Here is a 17,015-nt window from a genome sequence, read left to right as displayed (position 1 = left end):
TCATATACATATACTTACAATCAAACAACATTAAAACTTTGTCTACGAAGAATTGTTTTTTGCCACTGCTACAACAAGTATCATTATCCTGACGAGATGATAACAACTACAAGAATTGGCCACTGTTAGTATAAAGAGTTTTAAATCCATCTCAAGTTTTATGGCTGCCATAGTTTTTTAAACTGTTGTTATTTGTTTATAACTTATATAAATCGAAAGATCTTTTAATCAATGGAAATTCCTAAAACGAGAAAAATATCTTCAAAAAATTTAAGATAACATTTTTTGGATATTGGACATTTATTGAACAAACAATTATGAAAACTTTTTATTGAACTATACTGAAATGATTGCAATGTATTGATTTCATTTCTAATGGAATTTCCTTAATTTTTTGAAGCAATTACACTGTAAGCAAAACGCCGAAACATTTTTAATTTTGGGTCGTAGAATCCAGTGGTATACTAAGTTTTGAAACATAAGTTCAAATTCTAAAAATGGTACTTACAGTTTAGATTTAAATTTACTTCAAAAATAACAAACATATATTTGTCTTTCTTTCAATTTGTAAAAGTTTTTAATATCTTAAAAAAATAATGTTGGGAATTTATATACATACATATCGTCACCTAAAATGCAAAATAACGTAACATCACTTTTCATAAGTTTATAGGAGGAGGAAAAAACGATATAAAATGAAAACTACTTGAGATATTGAAACAAAAAAACTAATTTTTTCAAAGCACACTTTAAGATATGTGGCTTACGATTTTTTGAATTGTTATTTTCTGAAACAAAAAAACGTATCATCAATATAAATTTTTTTTTAAAAAAAAAAACTTAAATAAAAATATTTTTTTATTTTAAATAAACGCAGTTTATTTATACATTTTTTAATTTTATTATGTTTTTTTTATTTTAATTACTAACAACTACTTTTTTAAACTAAAAAAGTTTCTTCCTTAAATTTTCATTAAGACTGCAATAAATATTCAATTGCAACAAATTTATTAAACAAAATTAGGATACTACCTAAAATAAGGTAAAAACGATTTATTAATTAATTACTTAAAGCGTATACGTTATTTTGTTTAAGAAAATCATGTACTTGATGATAATGTAGTTTAAATTTTGGTTATAACTTGGTTATTTTTGATAGTAAAAGATTAAAATTGTGTACACATATGTAATATGATGTAGTGAATCGTAATCAATAATAAAATCAATTTCGAATTTTTTGATGATACGTTGTTTTGCATTTTAGGTGACGATATGTAAATTAAAAGCCTTATTCATAAACAATTTTTAAATCTATCAAAGGTTTATAAGTCAAATTTTGTATGGAAATTTTGTTTTATAAACCCTTGATTGTGAATATGAGGATAAATCATATTTTAATTAATGAATACTTGAATAATTCAATTAATGGCACATTCCAAAAAAATACAGATTCTTAAAATATTATAAGCAATACTTTCAAGCTGATTGATATATTAAATTGAGTTCTAAGCAAATAATTCTTCCGAACCTTTGAATAATAAAACATCGCCTACATGGAAACATTCAATGACAATTATATTAACAAAATAATTGATAAATGCAGACGAGACCCTCCGTTTGTCGAATAAAAATTCATGTATTTTGTTGTTGCAGGAGTTAGGTTTTAGATAGATCACTCAAATAAATTCAAGTAAAAGAGTGTACAAAACACAGTGATTTTGAAAGTGGCTATATTCCAATTTAAGAAGAAATATATCATTGTCTTACCCCCAGTAACTAACAGTTATACTAACAGTTTTCATACAAAAATAATTTTAACAGACAGTATAACTATTAGTTAAGGCATAACCAGTCTTCGTGTTAATGGGGGTTATTATGAATAAACACATAGTTAATTGTATTTCAAATTTATGATAACAATTCTATATGAGAGTTTGGAATTTAAAGAAACATATGAACTAAACCAAACACGCCAGTACTATTGAATTAAAGGGAGATTGCTAATTTCGGATAAAATAAATTGTATCAAAACAGTTTAAATATATTTTGTATTAATCGTGGTACAATGTGGCAATTCATTGTACCACATTCATAAGTTATTCTGAAAAAACCGTTTTCAGTTATGTCCGTGAACTTAGTCAGTCTCTGTCCGACTTTAAATTTTTTAACGGGGTTAAAAAGAAAACTGATTATGCTTTAAAATGATGTGGATGTTAAGAATATCTAAAAGAAAAACAAAATTTATCAACGGTTTTAATTTGAATCGCTTTTCATTGCTTATTTTGATACGGAAGCTTACACAAATTTATACCAACCATCGTTTTAATAATTCAAATCGGATGGAAATTGTAAAAGTTATTCAACTTTTCATTAACACCTTTTTTAGTATTTTCGCCCCCAGCCCATATGAATAAAAAAAAAACAAAAAAAAATTTCTACAATTTTTAATTTACAAGGTGGAACTCTTTTGAAAAAGTTTAATAACTTTTGCAAGTATAAACCGATTTTAACAACTAATATCTCATTTTTGTCTACATAAAATTGTCTATAAATTACTGTGCAAAAAAATATAGACAAAAATTAAAATAAATATTGTTGAATTTGAAAAATTTATAAAAACTTAAACAATTTCTAGGAATATAGATCTTATACATACATTTTATGAAAACTTAATTCTTTACCTAACTATAATTGTTGATTTTGAAATCGGTCTAAAAATGTGTGAGTTAGATGTACTAAAGTACTACGACCTACCCTAAAACAGTTTTTTTCAAAATAACTAAAAATTTTGAGGGTGTTTCAAAATCTATGAAAACGTTTTTAGTATGTCCTCACCTAGGCCTACAACCTCCACTAGGTGGCTTTTCAAGTTCTGACAAAAAGTCTCATTTTGTAGCAGAGTGTAATCGGTGTTAATTTTTAATACACAATTTTTTAAACATATTTATAGAAAAAATATAAAAACTAGAAAAATCTTTAGCTACAATAAATAGTTTCTAAATTTGTTGTTCATAATAATTTTATAATATCAACAACAAATTTATGAGATTTAACTTAAAATTTGTGCTTTTTCAAACTAAGTTGTTTGCAAGTGTTTCTATTAAAACTGGTTTTATACATTTAAAAACAACAAACAAAAATATTATAATACTATAATCAACTAATTCTGTCTCTCTTTTATAATATTTTTAGTGCTGATGGTAATTATGAAGTGACAATAATGACAAAAGCCATTCTCCATCATACCGGCAAAGTGGTGTGGAAACCTCCTGCCATTTATAAATCATTTTGTGAAATCGATGTTGAATATTTTCCATTCGATGAGCAGACATGCTTTATGAAATTCGGTTCATGGACTTATGATGGTTACATGGTAAGTTTAAGCAAAGTTCGTTTTTTTAATGGTATTATTCTATTTTCATTCGTGTTCATGTACAAGACAAATAGAAAAATCAACAACAAATACAACAGCATTAATAAACAATAAATAAGAGAAACATGAAGAGAAGAGAAAATGAAATGAAAATAAAACATAATAAATTCACACAATTTTTATAATTTACAAGAAATAAACATGACATTAATCTCAATTTTATAACCATTAAATCATTGTAAATGTCTATTTGTCGGCTCTGTTCCACCAAGTGAGTCACTGTGCATAGATGCGTGTGCTGCGTAAATGTGCGTTTATGTTTAGCTGTCAGATTTATTTGTGAAAATTACTTTTTAACAATGTTTATCAAACAGTTCTATGTGTATGTAGGAGCATTATCTAACGTTATTTGTTCCGTTTCATTCTCTATTTCCCAGCCTTTAGTTTTTATTTTGCCACATGTTAAGCGCAAACTTGAAAATGATTAGAAAACAAACAGCAAGAAAAGAAAAAATAACTAAAAACGAACAACTGCTAACTTTGACAATAAAATATACTTTCGGCCCCATTGACATGTGCACATTTTATCTGGTTTCTCTATACAAACCCGCACGCACACACAACATGTTCCAGCAAATTTTAAATTTACAATCTTTTCATCATTTCTGTTGTTGTTGCTGCTGTTGTTGTTTTGAGCCACCAACAGGCCTCACAACTTTTGCACAACTGCTAAAAGCCATCTTGGTAGCAGTCAAAATTGTATTATTTTATATTGTACAAGATAGATATATAGATAGATGTATGTACGTACGCACAGTCGTAGGTTGTAAGTCGTCAAACGGTGCGTATGCTTTATGCTGGTGTATTGTTGAATGAATCATGTGTCACTCATACGCACTGGGGTATCGCAAGAAAACAGATGGGTGTCTGTCTGTTTGTCTGTGTGTTTGCGTGCGTTTAATGAACTAACAACAATAAATGACTTTTTGAAAAATAACCCAGCTGTCAAATAAATAAAAAAGAAAATGGCGGCCATTAAGGCAAACAGATGGGTGTTCGGGTGTTTGCTTTTTTATTGTTCTTTACTATTTGTGTTTAAACTTCAATTTAAATCACATGTTTGTACATAAATAGCACCATACAATATACTACCATAAACTGTTGCTCAATTTGCTTGATGTTTATCCATCAATGTACGAATATTTTCTCCATACTTCCATATATATGTATGTATGTATATCGATGTCACTCAGTTAGTCAGTTTTTTTTTATACAAATAAGAATTGTGTGTCTAATATGAGATTATTTTTGTTTTTCTATTCACTTTATTTTAAAAAAAATGAGAGTTTTCACTATATTTGACAAGTTTTTGTCAAACGCCCATTTATTTTGTGATTATTTATTCGCCACCAAACAAACTGTTTGCCAAATTTTCCACACGCATCATTGATTTTGCTGCCCCGGCTTCTAAATATGTACTTGAAATGTTTGGGTATGATGTGAGTGTGTCATTCAGTCAGTCAGTCAGTCAGTCTGGCATCAGTACACGTGTTTGAAAGCAGAAAAAGTAAATAAATAAATATAAAATTGAATAGCGAGCTATTTGGAATTCATCATTCTTTTATAATGTTTTTTTTTAACAAAATAAATGCTGGAACATAAAACAAAATAAGTATATACATATGTACTTGTACTTGTGCACGACACATGTTTATTTATGAATTCATGAAATTACAATTGAACAATTCAGAACAAAATTAAACAATAAATAATTTTCTGTCTTCATAGATACTTATGTACAATAAATTTAAATTTTGATTTCTGATTTGCAGGTCGATTTAAGGCATCTTAAACAAACGCCGGATTCTGATAACATTGAAGTTGGCATTGACCTTCAGGACTATTATATATCGGTGGAGTGGGATATAATGCGCGTTCCGGCTGTACGTAATGAGAAATTTTACAGTTGCTGTGAAGAACCATATCTGGATATTGTCTTCAATCTAACGCTGCGAAGAAAGACACTCTTTTATACTGTCAATCTAATTATTCCCTGTGTGGGTATATCATTCCTATCCGTCTTGGTTTTCTATTTACCCAGTGATTCGGGTGAAAAGATTTCCTTGTGTATCAGTATTTTACTGTCGTTGACTGTGTTTTTTCTACTGCTCGCGGAAATTATTCCGCCCACATCATTAACGGTGCCTCTGCTGGGAAAATATTTACTATTTACCATGATGTTAGTTACGCTGTCGGTCGTAGTTACCATTGCGGTACTAAATGTTAATTTTAGGTAATTATATTCTTTTTACAGTTCCCCCATTTGTCATTATATCTAAACTATGTTTGCTTTGATTTTGTTTTTTCTACATCGTTTTATAGGTCTCCTGTAACACATAGAATGGCCCCTTGGGTTCAAAGAGTATTCATAGATATATTACCGAAACTCTTGTGCATTGAACGCCCCAAAAAAGACGATTCAAATGACGATGAGGACGATCAACCGCACGAAGTTTTAACCGATGTCTTTCATCTGCCACCAGATGTCGATAAGTTCGTTAATTATGATACAAAACGATTTAGCGGCGATTACGGTATACCAGGTATGTTTTTTTCTCTAAAATTGCTCATCATTTGTTAATAGAATTTAAGACCTTACTCAAACCTAAGACTGTTATATTTAATCAAATAAAATAAGTTTTGCATCAAATTATTTTCCATGTTATTTTGTTACTCTTTTACAAAAAATTTCAAATTTTAACTTATGATCAAATTAAATATATATAAAAACCTACAACATACATTTAATCACTTAGCGTGTAATTCTTAGACTGGATCTCTGATTTTATAAAAACTTCGGAACTAAGATAATCCAAACATATGTATGTTCTCTTTAACTAAGTCGAGTCAATAATGTCAATTTGTTTGTTTTTCTAAATTTCCATATACAAGTACATATATGTATGTGTATCTATGCAAAAATTCAATAAAAAATATTTTTTGTCAAATTTTTCAATAAAGTATTCCATGAATTTTTAATTGTCAAAAGTTATAAATATTTTTGAAAAATAGGAAAATAGCTTGAACGAAATTATGATATATCGCATCATAAGATTTTTAATTCTATGTATAAATTTCAAAATAATCGAAAAAACCTTCTCCTGTAAAATTTGTATTTTGTCGCTTACGATAATTTGGCGCTAAGGGCTCGATATTGTTGTTTACAGTTTTTATTATTGGCTTCTGTTTTTACATGAAAAATACATTGAATTTTATATTAAAAGTTGAAGAACAAAATAATAAAAAATTGTTAAGCAATAAAACATGTAATAAAAAAAATATTACTATGACTACAATTTCAATTTCAATTTAATACTCATCTTACTATAAAAGTAACATTATTATTATGATGATGTTGATAGTTATAAACATTATAAAATAATAATAGAAGAGAGAATAAAAGGGTTTCATATTTAAAAAAAAAACAATTTTATAATGTAAATTCAATAAACAAATACAAGAGTCCTAAATATAATGATCAATCAATCATGCTTAGAAAATTCAATACAACGCAAACATTAAGTTTGCGTTGAATCATTAACCGTTAAAAGCCAAGATTTTTTTTGATTTAGAGTAAAACTAGACATTGGCTTGCACAAGGACACTTTTATTTTGTAGTTTAAGTCCTTTGGTTTCTGTCTTCCTTAATGGACTTTTTGTAATAATTTTTCAACTTTATTATTTTCATTATCATGAACATCGTTGTCATGTTGTAGATTCTTGAAGCGTAAATAATTTTAAAAGTTTGTTAATGCGTAAAAGAATTATTGTTTTTAAGATTGTACAAGATTTATTAATATTTCCTCGTTGCAATGGGTGGTTTTGTGTGGGTTTTTGACTTATGTGTATGTCAGTGTCAAAGCTATTAAAGGATAATGGTGCAGCACCACGCAGCATTAAGTTTTTCCATCATTTCCATAACCATAACAATTTTAGCTGTTTCATTTTCACGAACCTAGTAAGAAATATAGTAATAAATGTGTATTATCTAAAATAGATGTCTATTTGAATAACAATGCAGGGAATGGCATTAGTGAATTTGTAGTGAGTTAGTAATGACATTGTCAGTAGTACTAAGTACTTAGCATTTGTACCCCAGTCAATGTAATCTTCTATTGACATTTAACATTAGCTTGATATTGAAAATCCACCAGTAGACTGTAGAACTACTGACTTGTTAGTAATTTTCTATACCTATTGACTGTTGACGAGCTGTTGTCTCTAACGTATTTCTACTGACGTTTAAAGGTTCTAGGCTGGCTACAGGATACCTATACATTCATTCTCATCACTAATGTTTTTGACACTTTTGTCTCATCTCTATGTAAAAATGTTGAAATACACAGTTTTAACCGAGAAAATCATTTAATTTTTCTGTAGCCTTTATTGTATGAAAAAACTTCATTATCTTCCCACTAAATAAAATCCTCATTTGTCAAAAATTATGAAATACAATGTTATTTTTACTGTTACTTGACTAAAATATTGTAATTTATTTTTCCTAAAAATGCTTCATCAATGCAAATTCATTAGAAAGTGGCGTTATCATTCATATATTATTTGAACGTAATTTGAAATTTGTAAACAAGAATGTACAACACAATATAAAATCGGAAATGGAATAAACAATACACATGAAACTTTCAACTCATTTGGCAAATAGTACTAAATAAAATTCAAATAAATACTCGTATTTATTTAGACTTTTATTTGTTTCTAATTTTAAAAATTCGTATTTGTTTAATTCTTATTCCATTACGTGGGAGCACAAAACAAGGATTTATTTTAAATGCAATCTAATCATTTTCATTTCATGTGACATATTTGTTGTGTAACTTTTCAATTTACATTTGAGTATGTGTTGGAGAATTTTATACGATCATTGTATCTACTAGTGCACTCCACTCACTGCATACATGTACCTTCATATGAATGTACATTAGGGTGTCCCCATCGGCCGTACGATAGAGCTTTGTTGGACTTGTTTCGAAATTTCCAGAAAAAGAAAAATCCAGAAAAATTGAGTTCGAGATCTCGACAACTTCTTTGGCTGCATGCCAATGGGGTCGGCCTAACGTACATGAATATAAATATATGTGGTTGGGAGCGTGTGCTACTTAATACATGTTTCCATTTGACACAATACACATGAAAAGAAAAATCCAACAATTGGGGAAAAATAAAACAAATCATACAATAAAAAAGGAAAAACGTTTTTCAATTTTTCCTCAATCCCGCGTACTTAATTTTAGAGCAATTGAAAAGACATACACAGGCACATACAACTTTGCACTTGGAAACTTAATCCGGCTTGAATTAAAGCAAATGTACTTTTTTACACACTCGAACACACTCTCCAACCAACACTGGCTGGCTGGGAGCATTCATTCATTCATTGACATCATGGTATTGAGTAAGGACATGTTTGCTAGTGTGTATGTGTAGAGTTTACGGTGTCATTTTGTTTTTGTTGTACTTTGTGTTAGAGCATTAAATACATGCACACTTATGTATGTATGTATGTTTGTATTTACAAAACGTAGTCGCATTTCCGTTTCCGCTTTCAAGTCCAGACACGTATTCTTTATATTTCTTTTCTTTCGTTATTTGCTCGTGTCCTCCTGCACTTGGCGACAATCAACCAAGTACATTATTTCCTTAGCGGATCCCTTAGTTGTTTTATATGTTTCACTTTTTTGTTTGTTTTGGATACTCTCACCTCCTTTATGATATTTTACATTGCCCTTCCTCCATATATTTCATTTCCTTTTGCGCGTTTTGAAAAATAAAAAAATATTTTCAGAAGAGTGTGTCTGAGACAAGAGGAAATATCTAACTGAAGCAAATAGAATTTCATGATTTAGTTGCTTTGCAATAAAATATTTCTTTTTATTTATTTATTTCTTAAGTGTAGACACACAGACAAACACACAAACACAACAGCTTAATAACATGAAAATAAAATAAAGTTTGTTTTTATTAATTTTTTGAAAAATTTCTTTTGCTACTATCCGGCTACTTAGTTGTAAGCGAAAACACTTATTATAACATTTTATGTGATTTTCTTTTCACATCGTTACTTAAACCCATTTCAAGTTAAACAAGTATAAAAAGAGTAAGGCAGCCAGCCATTGTTTGTATTTAAGATGATATTCTAAGTATTCTGAAATAAATAAAATTAAATTTCTTTGTTTATTCTTGTGAATTTCAGCTTTGCCTGCTCAACGTTTTAGTGAATTTGCCGGAACAGCGGGTATTGCGCAATGTTTCGGTGATCCGCCCCTGCCTTCTGCACTGCCACTGCCTGGCGCGGACGATGATCTCTTCAGTCCGACTACTGTCAATGGTGATTTGAGTCCTAGTTGTTGTCAGGCCGATTTAAGTCCCACATTTGACAAACCCTACGTGGGTGAAATGGAAAAAACAATCGAGGGTTCTCGTTTTATAGCCCAACATATGAAAAACAAGGATAAATTTGAAAGTGTAAGTATCTAAAGAAAAACAAAAACATAAAGGCGTTAAAACAATTTCATTCCTTTTGTTTATTTTAACATTCTAAAGTAATCTAATTTCCAGCATTTAGCTTAGTTTCGCTGAATTAATTTGCATTCTATTCTAATAATCACTGCAGCGTAAATAATAATACAGGTTGCATATGTGCTACTTAAAAAATTACTCTTCCAATTGCACAGAACGAACATCATCATCATCACCATTTCTACACAAATCTAGTTAGACTTTTGCATTTGTGTGGCTAAACACACACACATACATACATATGTAATAAATAAATGCGTTTTAATAATTTTAGCTCCAGAAATATAAATACATACAAGTACATACCTGAAATGCTTTTTTAGAGATATAGTGTTAGTTTTTATTTAAAGCTGTGCATGTTTAGACATGTTCCAATGTTGTTATTCCGAAAAATCAGCAATTTAAGATCGTAGTCTGAAAAATTAATGTCATTGTGTCTACATTTGGTGAAAATTGAAAATCTAGCTTAGTTGTAAATGTCCACTTTTCCACCTAATTTGATAAATATCGAAAAAAAACACCCATTGCAAATATGCTGCAGAATTTAATAGCCTGTTTGGATTCATGTACAAATGTATGTACAATGTATATGATAAATGTGTGTGGTAGAAGCAGGAGAGTCGAGCAGTGGCAAGAGTGATTTTCTCTAATCAAGGCATAAAAATGAAATATTCCATTGAAGCATGAAATCAAAGTGCTTTTAATATCAACATCCCATAACCATGTCTATCTTAGTGAGCCAATGCCACCACTAACAACACCATCATTATTTGCATCATCATCGGCATTATTGAGTTGTCATAACTAGGATTGTCAGTTATTCGAGTTTTATTTTAATCGAATAAAAGTTTATAATTTTATTATTGTTAAAGTGATTTATTAATTTTAAAAATTTCATTGATTTTTCTAACGAATAACGAGTAAAAAATATTATACAAATAATTTAAAAAGCAGCCAAATTTCGATAATTTGTTTGTTAAAAATAAATAAAAATGCAAAATTAATAATGAATAGAAAGTTTATGAAGTAACTGTTGATAGAAAAACTTTAGATTCCAAATTCGTATAAGCCGTTTGACTAAAATACATATATTATAAATACCTACCCAATAATAGGTATCTATATTGTTTATTATTAATTGGAAAATCGTGAAATGAACTCTATTGCAGATATTTTAACCTTGCCTAGGTCCTTAATAGTCACAAAATCTTGGTTTGAGGGTTGCGTGTTCAATTCCCGCCAAGGACTCGTGTTTCTTTGTGATAATTCCCTTTAAAGTTTTACTTATATAAACTATATTTTTTTTAATTTTAACTTAAAACTAGATTTATTCGAGTATTCGATTAATCGAATAATATTTTATTCTAAATTGAAAAATCTTATTCATTCCAATAAAAAAATATAATTTTTCCTCGATTATTCGTCATAACCTAATTGTATGCCAGCTACCACACCAATCATTAGCCAGTCAAGTAATATTTTCTCAAACATTGCAATCATCAAAACGGCATCAGCATCTGCACCGTCCCAAATTCGGTTCAGTTCAGCTGTATGTATTCTGCATAATGTACATTTTACATCAATACAATCCCATGAACAACTACATACATACATACAAATACATCCAAATAGAAGCATCTAACATTAAGTACATATTGAATGAATGAACGAACGAACGAATGAGTGAATCAATGACAGATTGAATAAATGTATGTATGTGTGTGTGTGTATGTGTTTACATCATATTGACTGTATTGATGATTGTGGTAAATCTCGTTTAAATCAAATTTAATGTAAAGTTTTTACGATTTCGTGTCATTTCTGCAGTTTTTTTTTTATTTTTATTTTTCAAGTGTTTTTAGCATTTTCAAAGATTTTTTTCTGGGATGGTGTTGATGTGGCGACCATTTTTAGTCAATAGCATTAAACCAACCAAATTGAATTGATTAAAATTTATAGAAAACAGCAAAAATCAAAATAGAAAGAGAAAGAAAATGGAAGAATGAAAGAAACACAGCAAAGTTTATTTAAGGATTTGCCACGCTCTATTTCCCTGCACTACACTTTACTTGAAAATTTCATTTAATACGTTCATTTCTCTTTAGATTTATTTGTTACTTTTTTGTGTATTTAGATTGGCATCATTGGCCTTAGAATTGATTTGAATTGAATTGAATTAATTAAATTACATTTAATTTTATGATTTATTTTTCTCTTTGTTTATTTGAAGGTTGAAGAAGATTGGAAATATGTGGCCATGGTGTTGGATCGTTTGTTCCTTTGGATATTTACCATATCTTGTGTGGTAGGCACTGCCTGGATTATTTTACAGGCCCCTAGTTTATATGATCAATCGCAGCCTATCGATATCTTATATTCGAAAATCGCCAAGAAAAAATTCGAACTTTTAAAAATGGGCAGCGATACGAACTTATAGCGTCCACTAGGGTTCGCAGAGGGCTGGTGGAATATCATCACCAGAACTTTGCGAACCCTGTTCGCCGCTCGCGATGATGACCGTGGATAATATCCAGCTGTCATTGTGGAGGTGAACGCTGATCCAGGAAATAAAACACTTAAATTGGATATAGGAGAGCAAGTGATCAAAATAGAATTTGATAATGAAGAATAAAATCTTAAGAAACCCCCCCAAAAATACAAAAACAAACAAACAAACGTAGTTGTAAACTTATCAAAGATCATTACGATACTAAGTGAAAAATAAAACGAAAGTAACAAATACATAAAATGCAGAAGCAAATGATTAAAAGAAAACCAAACAAATAGTGTGCCCTACTAATATAGTTCGAATGAAACGAACAACACATACAAAAGAGAGAGAGAGAAAACGAGATAAAAAAAATGTTTAACATAAACTAACAAAACACAAATACTGAGCCATCCAGGTATGATTTGAAATATTAACAAAAAAAAAACAAATCTCAAGTAGGAAAACAATTTTATTACAAGAATTGTAGTTAAACAACAATCACAGAACATCAACAAAAGAACTCATATATTTTCTACTGGTATGCAAACTGAAACCGACAAATACCCTACTAACTCTCACAAATACACTATATACATACATGCATACATACACACACACACACACACACACACACACATACAAAATAGTCAATAAGGCAAACATAAAAATAAAGAATATATTAACTAAACAAAAAGAAAAAAAAAACACAACTAAAGAATCATTTAAACACAAAATTATACTCGCAAAATTCGAAAACAAATTAATAGGAAGAACAGCAAAAATTTAGCACTCTTAATTCATAAATTCTACTAAAACAAAAACAAAAAGAAAAAATACAAATACAAATAAGATTTAAATTTAGAATAATTTGTAATTAAAAAACCAAAAACAACAACAAAGCTATTGATTTTCTTTTCCTGTCTTTCATTTATTTTTTCCTTTGGAAAATTGTATTTTCACAACCAAGAAAAAACAAAACAAACGAGTTCCTTTATCAAAACAAATAAGAACGATACACAAAAATGAGAGCAGAGAACAATCACACGTTCACAGAGTCTAGGTCGAGAGAGAAAACTAACAATAAAAAAAAGCAAATATGTATAATCACAGTTATACCCACACAAGCAAACACTCTCTCCCACATCAACAAACACAATAAATTAGTTAAGTATGAATTATTAAATACAAGGAAAACAAAAATATTAAATCTACAGGCTTAAGCAGCACATCAACGAATTATTTAGATAAACAAATTTCAATAAATTTCACAAGACTTGATCAAATTGTTCTCTAACTCTCATAAACAAGAAGATGAAGAAAAACACACACATTGGTATAAAATAATAACATTAAACATAAATATTTAGATTTGTTTTTATTCTTTTTACATAAATTCAAACATTTGTATTCCCAATTTTAAATTTCCAATTTATTTCCGAATAAATCTAACCTTTGTGAGCTACATAGTTCAATTTAATATCGAACCAATATTTTGTTTGTTTAACTTAGTAATGACTCTTATCAAGGACCACTTAATATTTGTTACAAGATTCCAAATAATTCACCAACAGTCGTGACGAATGTTCACCTTAAAAATATTCATGTTGGACTCCATAAGAGACGTCTAAAGCATTGGTAACACCATGTACACAAGATAAGTTTATCAAATTCTGTATATTATATACAAAATATATAAAATTATTTTATTCGAGAATATTCTCAGAATTTCATACACTTCCATTTAAATATTTATTATTCAATTGCCCTTAAGTTTGCAAAATCTATTCACCTCCATTGTTAAACTGGTTAATAAAGAATTGCAACAAAACCCCAAATTTAAATTTTATTAATACATTTAAGTCTTTAAATTTGCTATTCCGCATTAAATGTTGTTCTATATTTAACTTAGTTTAAATTGCAAAATCATGTTTATACGAATACTTAGAGAAATGTTCATCTACAACTAAATGTAAATCCAGATTATGAAACGTGGATAATGATAGCATTAATACTGGTGTAGTATATATGGTCCAGGTTCGTTAAATGAACTCAGTTTAAATAAATTAAATTGATATCAAGAAGTAATAAATTGTTGAATAGAAAATGTACGAAAGAAAAAACGTTTCAATATAGGTTTATAAATCTTATCAATCTATATAACACCTATCACGAATGATGAATCCATTGTAGAATACTTCTCTAACTTTCTAAAAAAATGCATTATATAGAAGGGCAAATTTACTAAAAACATATATTACATTTCTTAGAATTCTGGACACAACAGTAATTGAAGTCCGCAATCCAAAATCTTCCTTCCATTGTTTGCGTTAAAAATGACACAGTTGTGTGGTGAATGCAAAAAAAATAAAGTCAAGTAAATAAATATTTTGTTTAGACATGAATTTTGCAATTAAAACCTACTATAAAAAATGGGTTGAATTTGTTCCAAAATATTTAACAGCAAAAATAAATAAAAATAAATTGTTTTCAAACATTCATCAATTTGTTAAAAAAAAAATAAAAACAACCGCCACTACTGCAAACAATAAAAAAAGTTTTGCAATTTTTCTGCACACGTACTCACATATATTTCATAAGTGCATATTTACATACAAAATACTGTCAGTAGTTTATATGTATGTATGTATGCTATGTATATGTACATCCCAGCAGTTCTAGGAGAATTTCCCAAACTAGTAATTTTGTGACTAGTTATTTTAAAACGTGCAGGGGTCAATTTACCCCTATATGGATTACAATGCGACTGTCCGATAGCTGGTGCAAATTAGTCAACGCATTGGATTCACATACCGGTTATATTGAGTCATTAATCTTAATAGCTTCCTAATTTACTTCTGGTGGGCAATCTAGGTTACATAGACAATTGACTTCACGATAGATTATATGGGATGTCAGTATACTTAAGCAAAAACAAAATAAACTGTATAAGAATTATATAAATATAGTATATACAATTAAAGTTTAAGGTGACTACATTCTAGATTACATCGAGACACTAAAGTGATAATTGACTTTACGCTAGATTACCTGGGATGTATAAAGCAACCATTTGACTTATCTCTGCACTACAAAGAGCACATAAGTGTTAAATGACCAAACAAAATATATAAATTGGAGTCAGCCAAGTGATGAGACATTTGTAAGAATTACTGCCTATAAGGTATACATTGACTACTTACTTAACTGCTGGGATGCAACTGTCATACTTCAAAAGTGTGCATGTTGTGTAAAAAATAAAGTTTTCTAACACACAGACACATGCATTTGCATTGTGTTTTGCATGTTTGTAGTGCTATTACTCTACTCTTTTGGTTGTATTTTATATGTTTTATAAAAAAATAAAAAAAAATAAAATTGTGTCCACATTTAATCAAAATAATGTTTTTAAAACTCATTATCATCATGATAATGAAATTCTATGGTAGAGTTGTGAAGAGTTGAGTTGAGTGTTTTTTGTTTTGCAATTTTTGGTTGCCTTCTGGTTTTCTGGTTCCTCTTACAAAAATATTAAGTGTGAAAATGTGAAAATTTCAAGTGGCAAAACTTTAATTAAAATTCCTAATCGATTTTTTCCTCCATTATTATTCTCACATTTCAATGAAAATTAATTAAAATAGTTTGACTTTTTGTACAAAGTATAAGAGTCTGCAATGACTACAACCATACGGTTCAAAAGGACGATGAGAAAGAGGAGGAATCCATACATACAAACATACATGCACCTGCACAAAATATTTGTATCTGTGCACTAGAAATATGTATGTAAATATGAATACGTACATATTTATAATGAAATTTCTGAAATGTTTGCCAGGTTGGTTAAAATACACAAGCAATTTAAATGCTAATTCACTTTTGTATATCACTTTATTGTTTAGATAAATTTCAAAAACATAATACCACAGAGTAGTAAGTAAGTATGTGATCATTTGTTGTACTTTTGATTCATGGTGGCGCATGATCATTGCAAGAAATATGAATTAAATGTCACTCATACGTACGTTGTCCACAACAGCAGTAAATGGAATATTTATTTTCAACATTGCTTGCTTGCTTGCTTGCTTGCTTTTCAAATCACTTGAATGTGTTTAAATACAATTTTTATCCAATTTCAGTTTAATAGTTTTCTTTTTTAATTCTAACTATTTTCGTTATTACAGACAATTTGTGTGTTTTTACTAAAAACTAGAAATTTAATATTTAAAATATAAATATCTAGTAAATAAAAAATGAAATTGAAATTGAAATAAAAATAATACATAATAACAAAACTAAATAAATAAATAAACAAATAAGTAATTAAATTACCTTTTAAGTGTAAATGCAAAAGTAAAGTGGACAAAAAGTTAACATTTTTTTAATAAAAAATTAGATTTTAAATAAAATATTAAATAAATAAACAAACAAAACCAAGCAAAAATAAAATAAAAAAAAAACTATAATAAACAAATAAGGTAAATAAAAAATCATGTATAATAAATAAATGTGTAAAAAATCAAATTCACATGAAATAAAACCAAAACTAACTAAAAT

General features: G+C 28.6%; 1 protein-coding gene across 1 annotated transcript in view; it reads left to right on the top strand.

Annotated features, from left to right (window-relative positions):
* nAChRalpha1 (nicotinic acetylcholine receptor alpha1) overlaps positions 1-13,041 on the top strand; it is a 97,780-nt gene extending 84,739 nt beyond the window's left edge. The window contains exons 5-9 of the mRNA XM_065498641.1: positions 3,193-3,373; positions 5,206-5,666; positions 5,756-5,976; positions 9,645-9,916; positions 12,201-13,041. Of these exons, the coding sequence (XP_065354713.1) occupies positions 3,193-3,373; positions 5,206-5,666; positions 5,756-5,976; positions 9,645-9,916; positions 12,201-12,407 (1,342 nt within the window). The 3' untranslated portion in view covers positions 12,408-13,041. The remainder of the gene's footprint in view (positions 1-3,192; positions 3,374-5,205; positions 5,667-5,755; positions 5,977-9,644; positions 9,917-12,200) is intronic.
* The last annotated feature ends 3,974 nt before the right edge of the window (positions 13,042-17,015 follow it).

This window comes from Calliphora vicina, chromosome 1 (genome assembly GCF_958450345.1).
Source record: "Calliphora vicina chromosome 1, idCalVici1.1, whole genome shotgun sequence".
Lineage (NCBI taxonomy): Eukaryota > Metazoa > Arthropoda > Insecta > Diptera > Calliphoridae > Calliphora > Calliphora vicina.
Note: the sequence above shows the minus strand (reverse complement) of the source record. Positions and strands in the feature narration are given on the sequence as shown.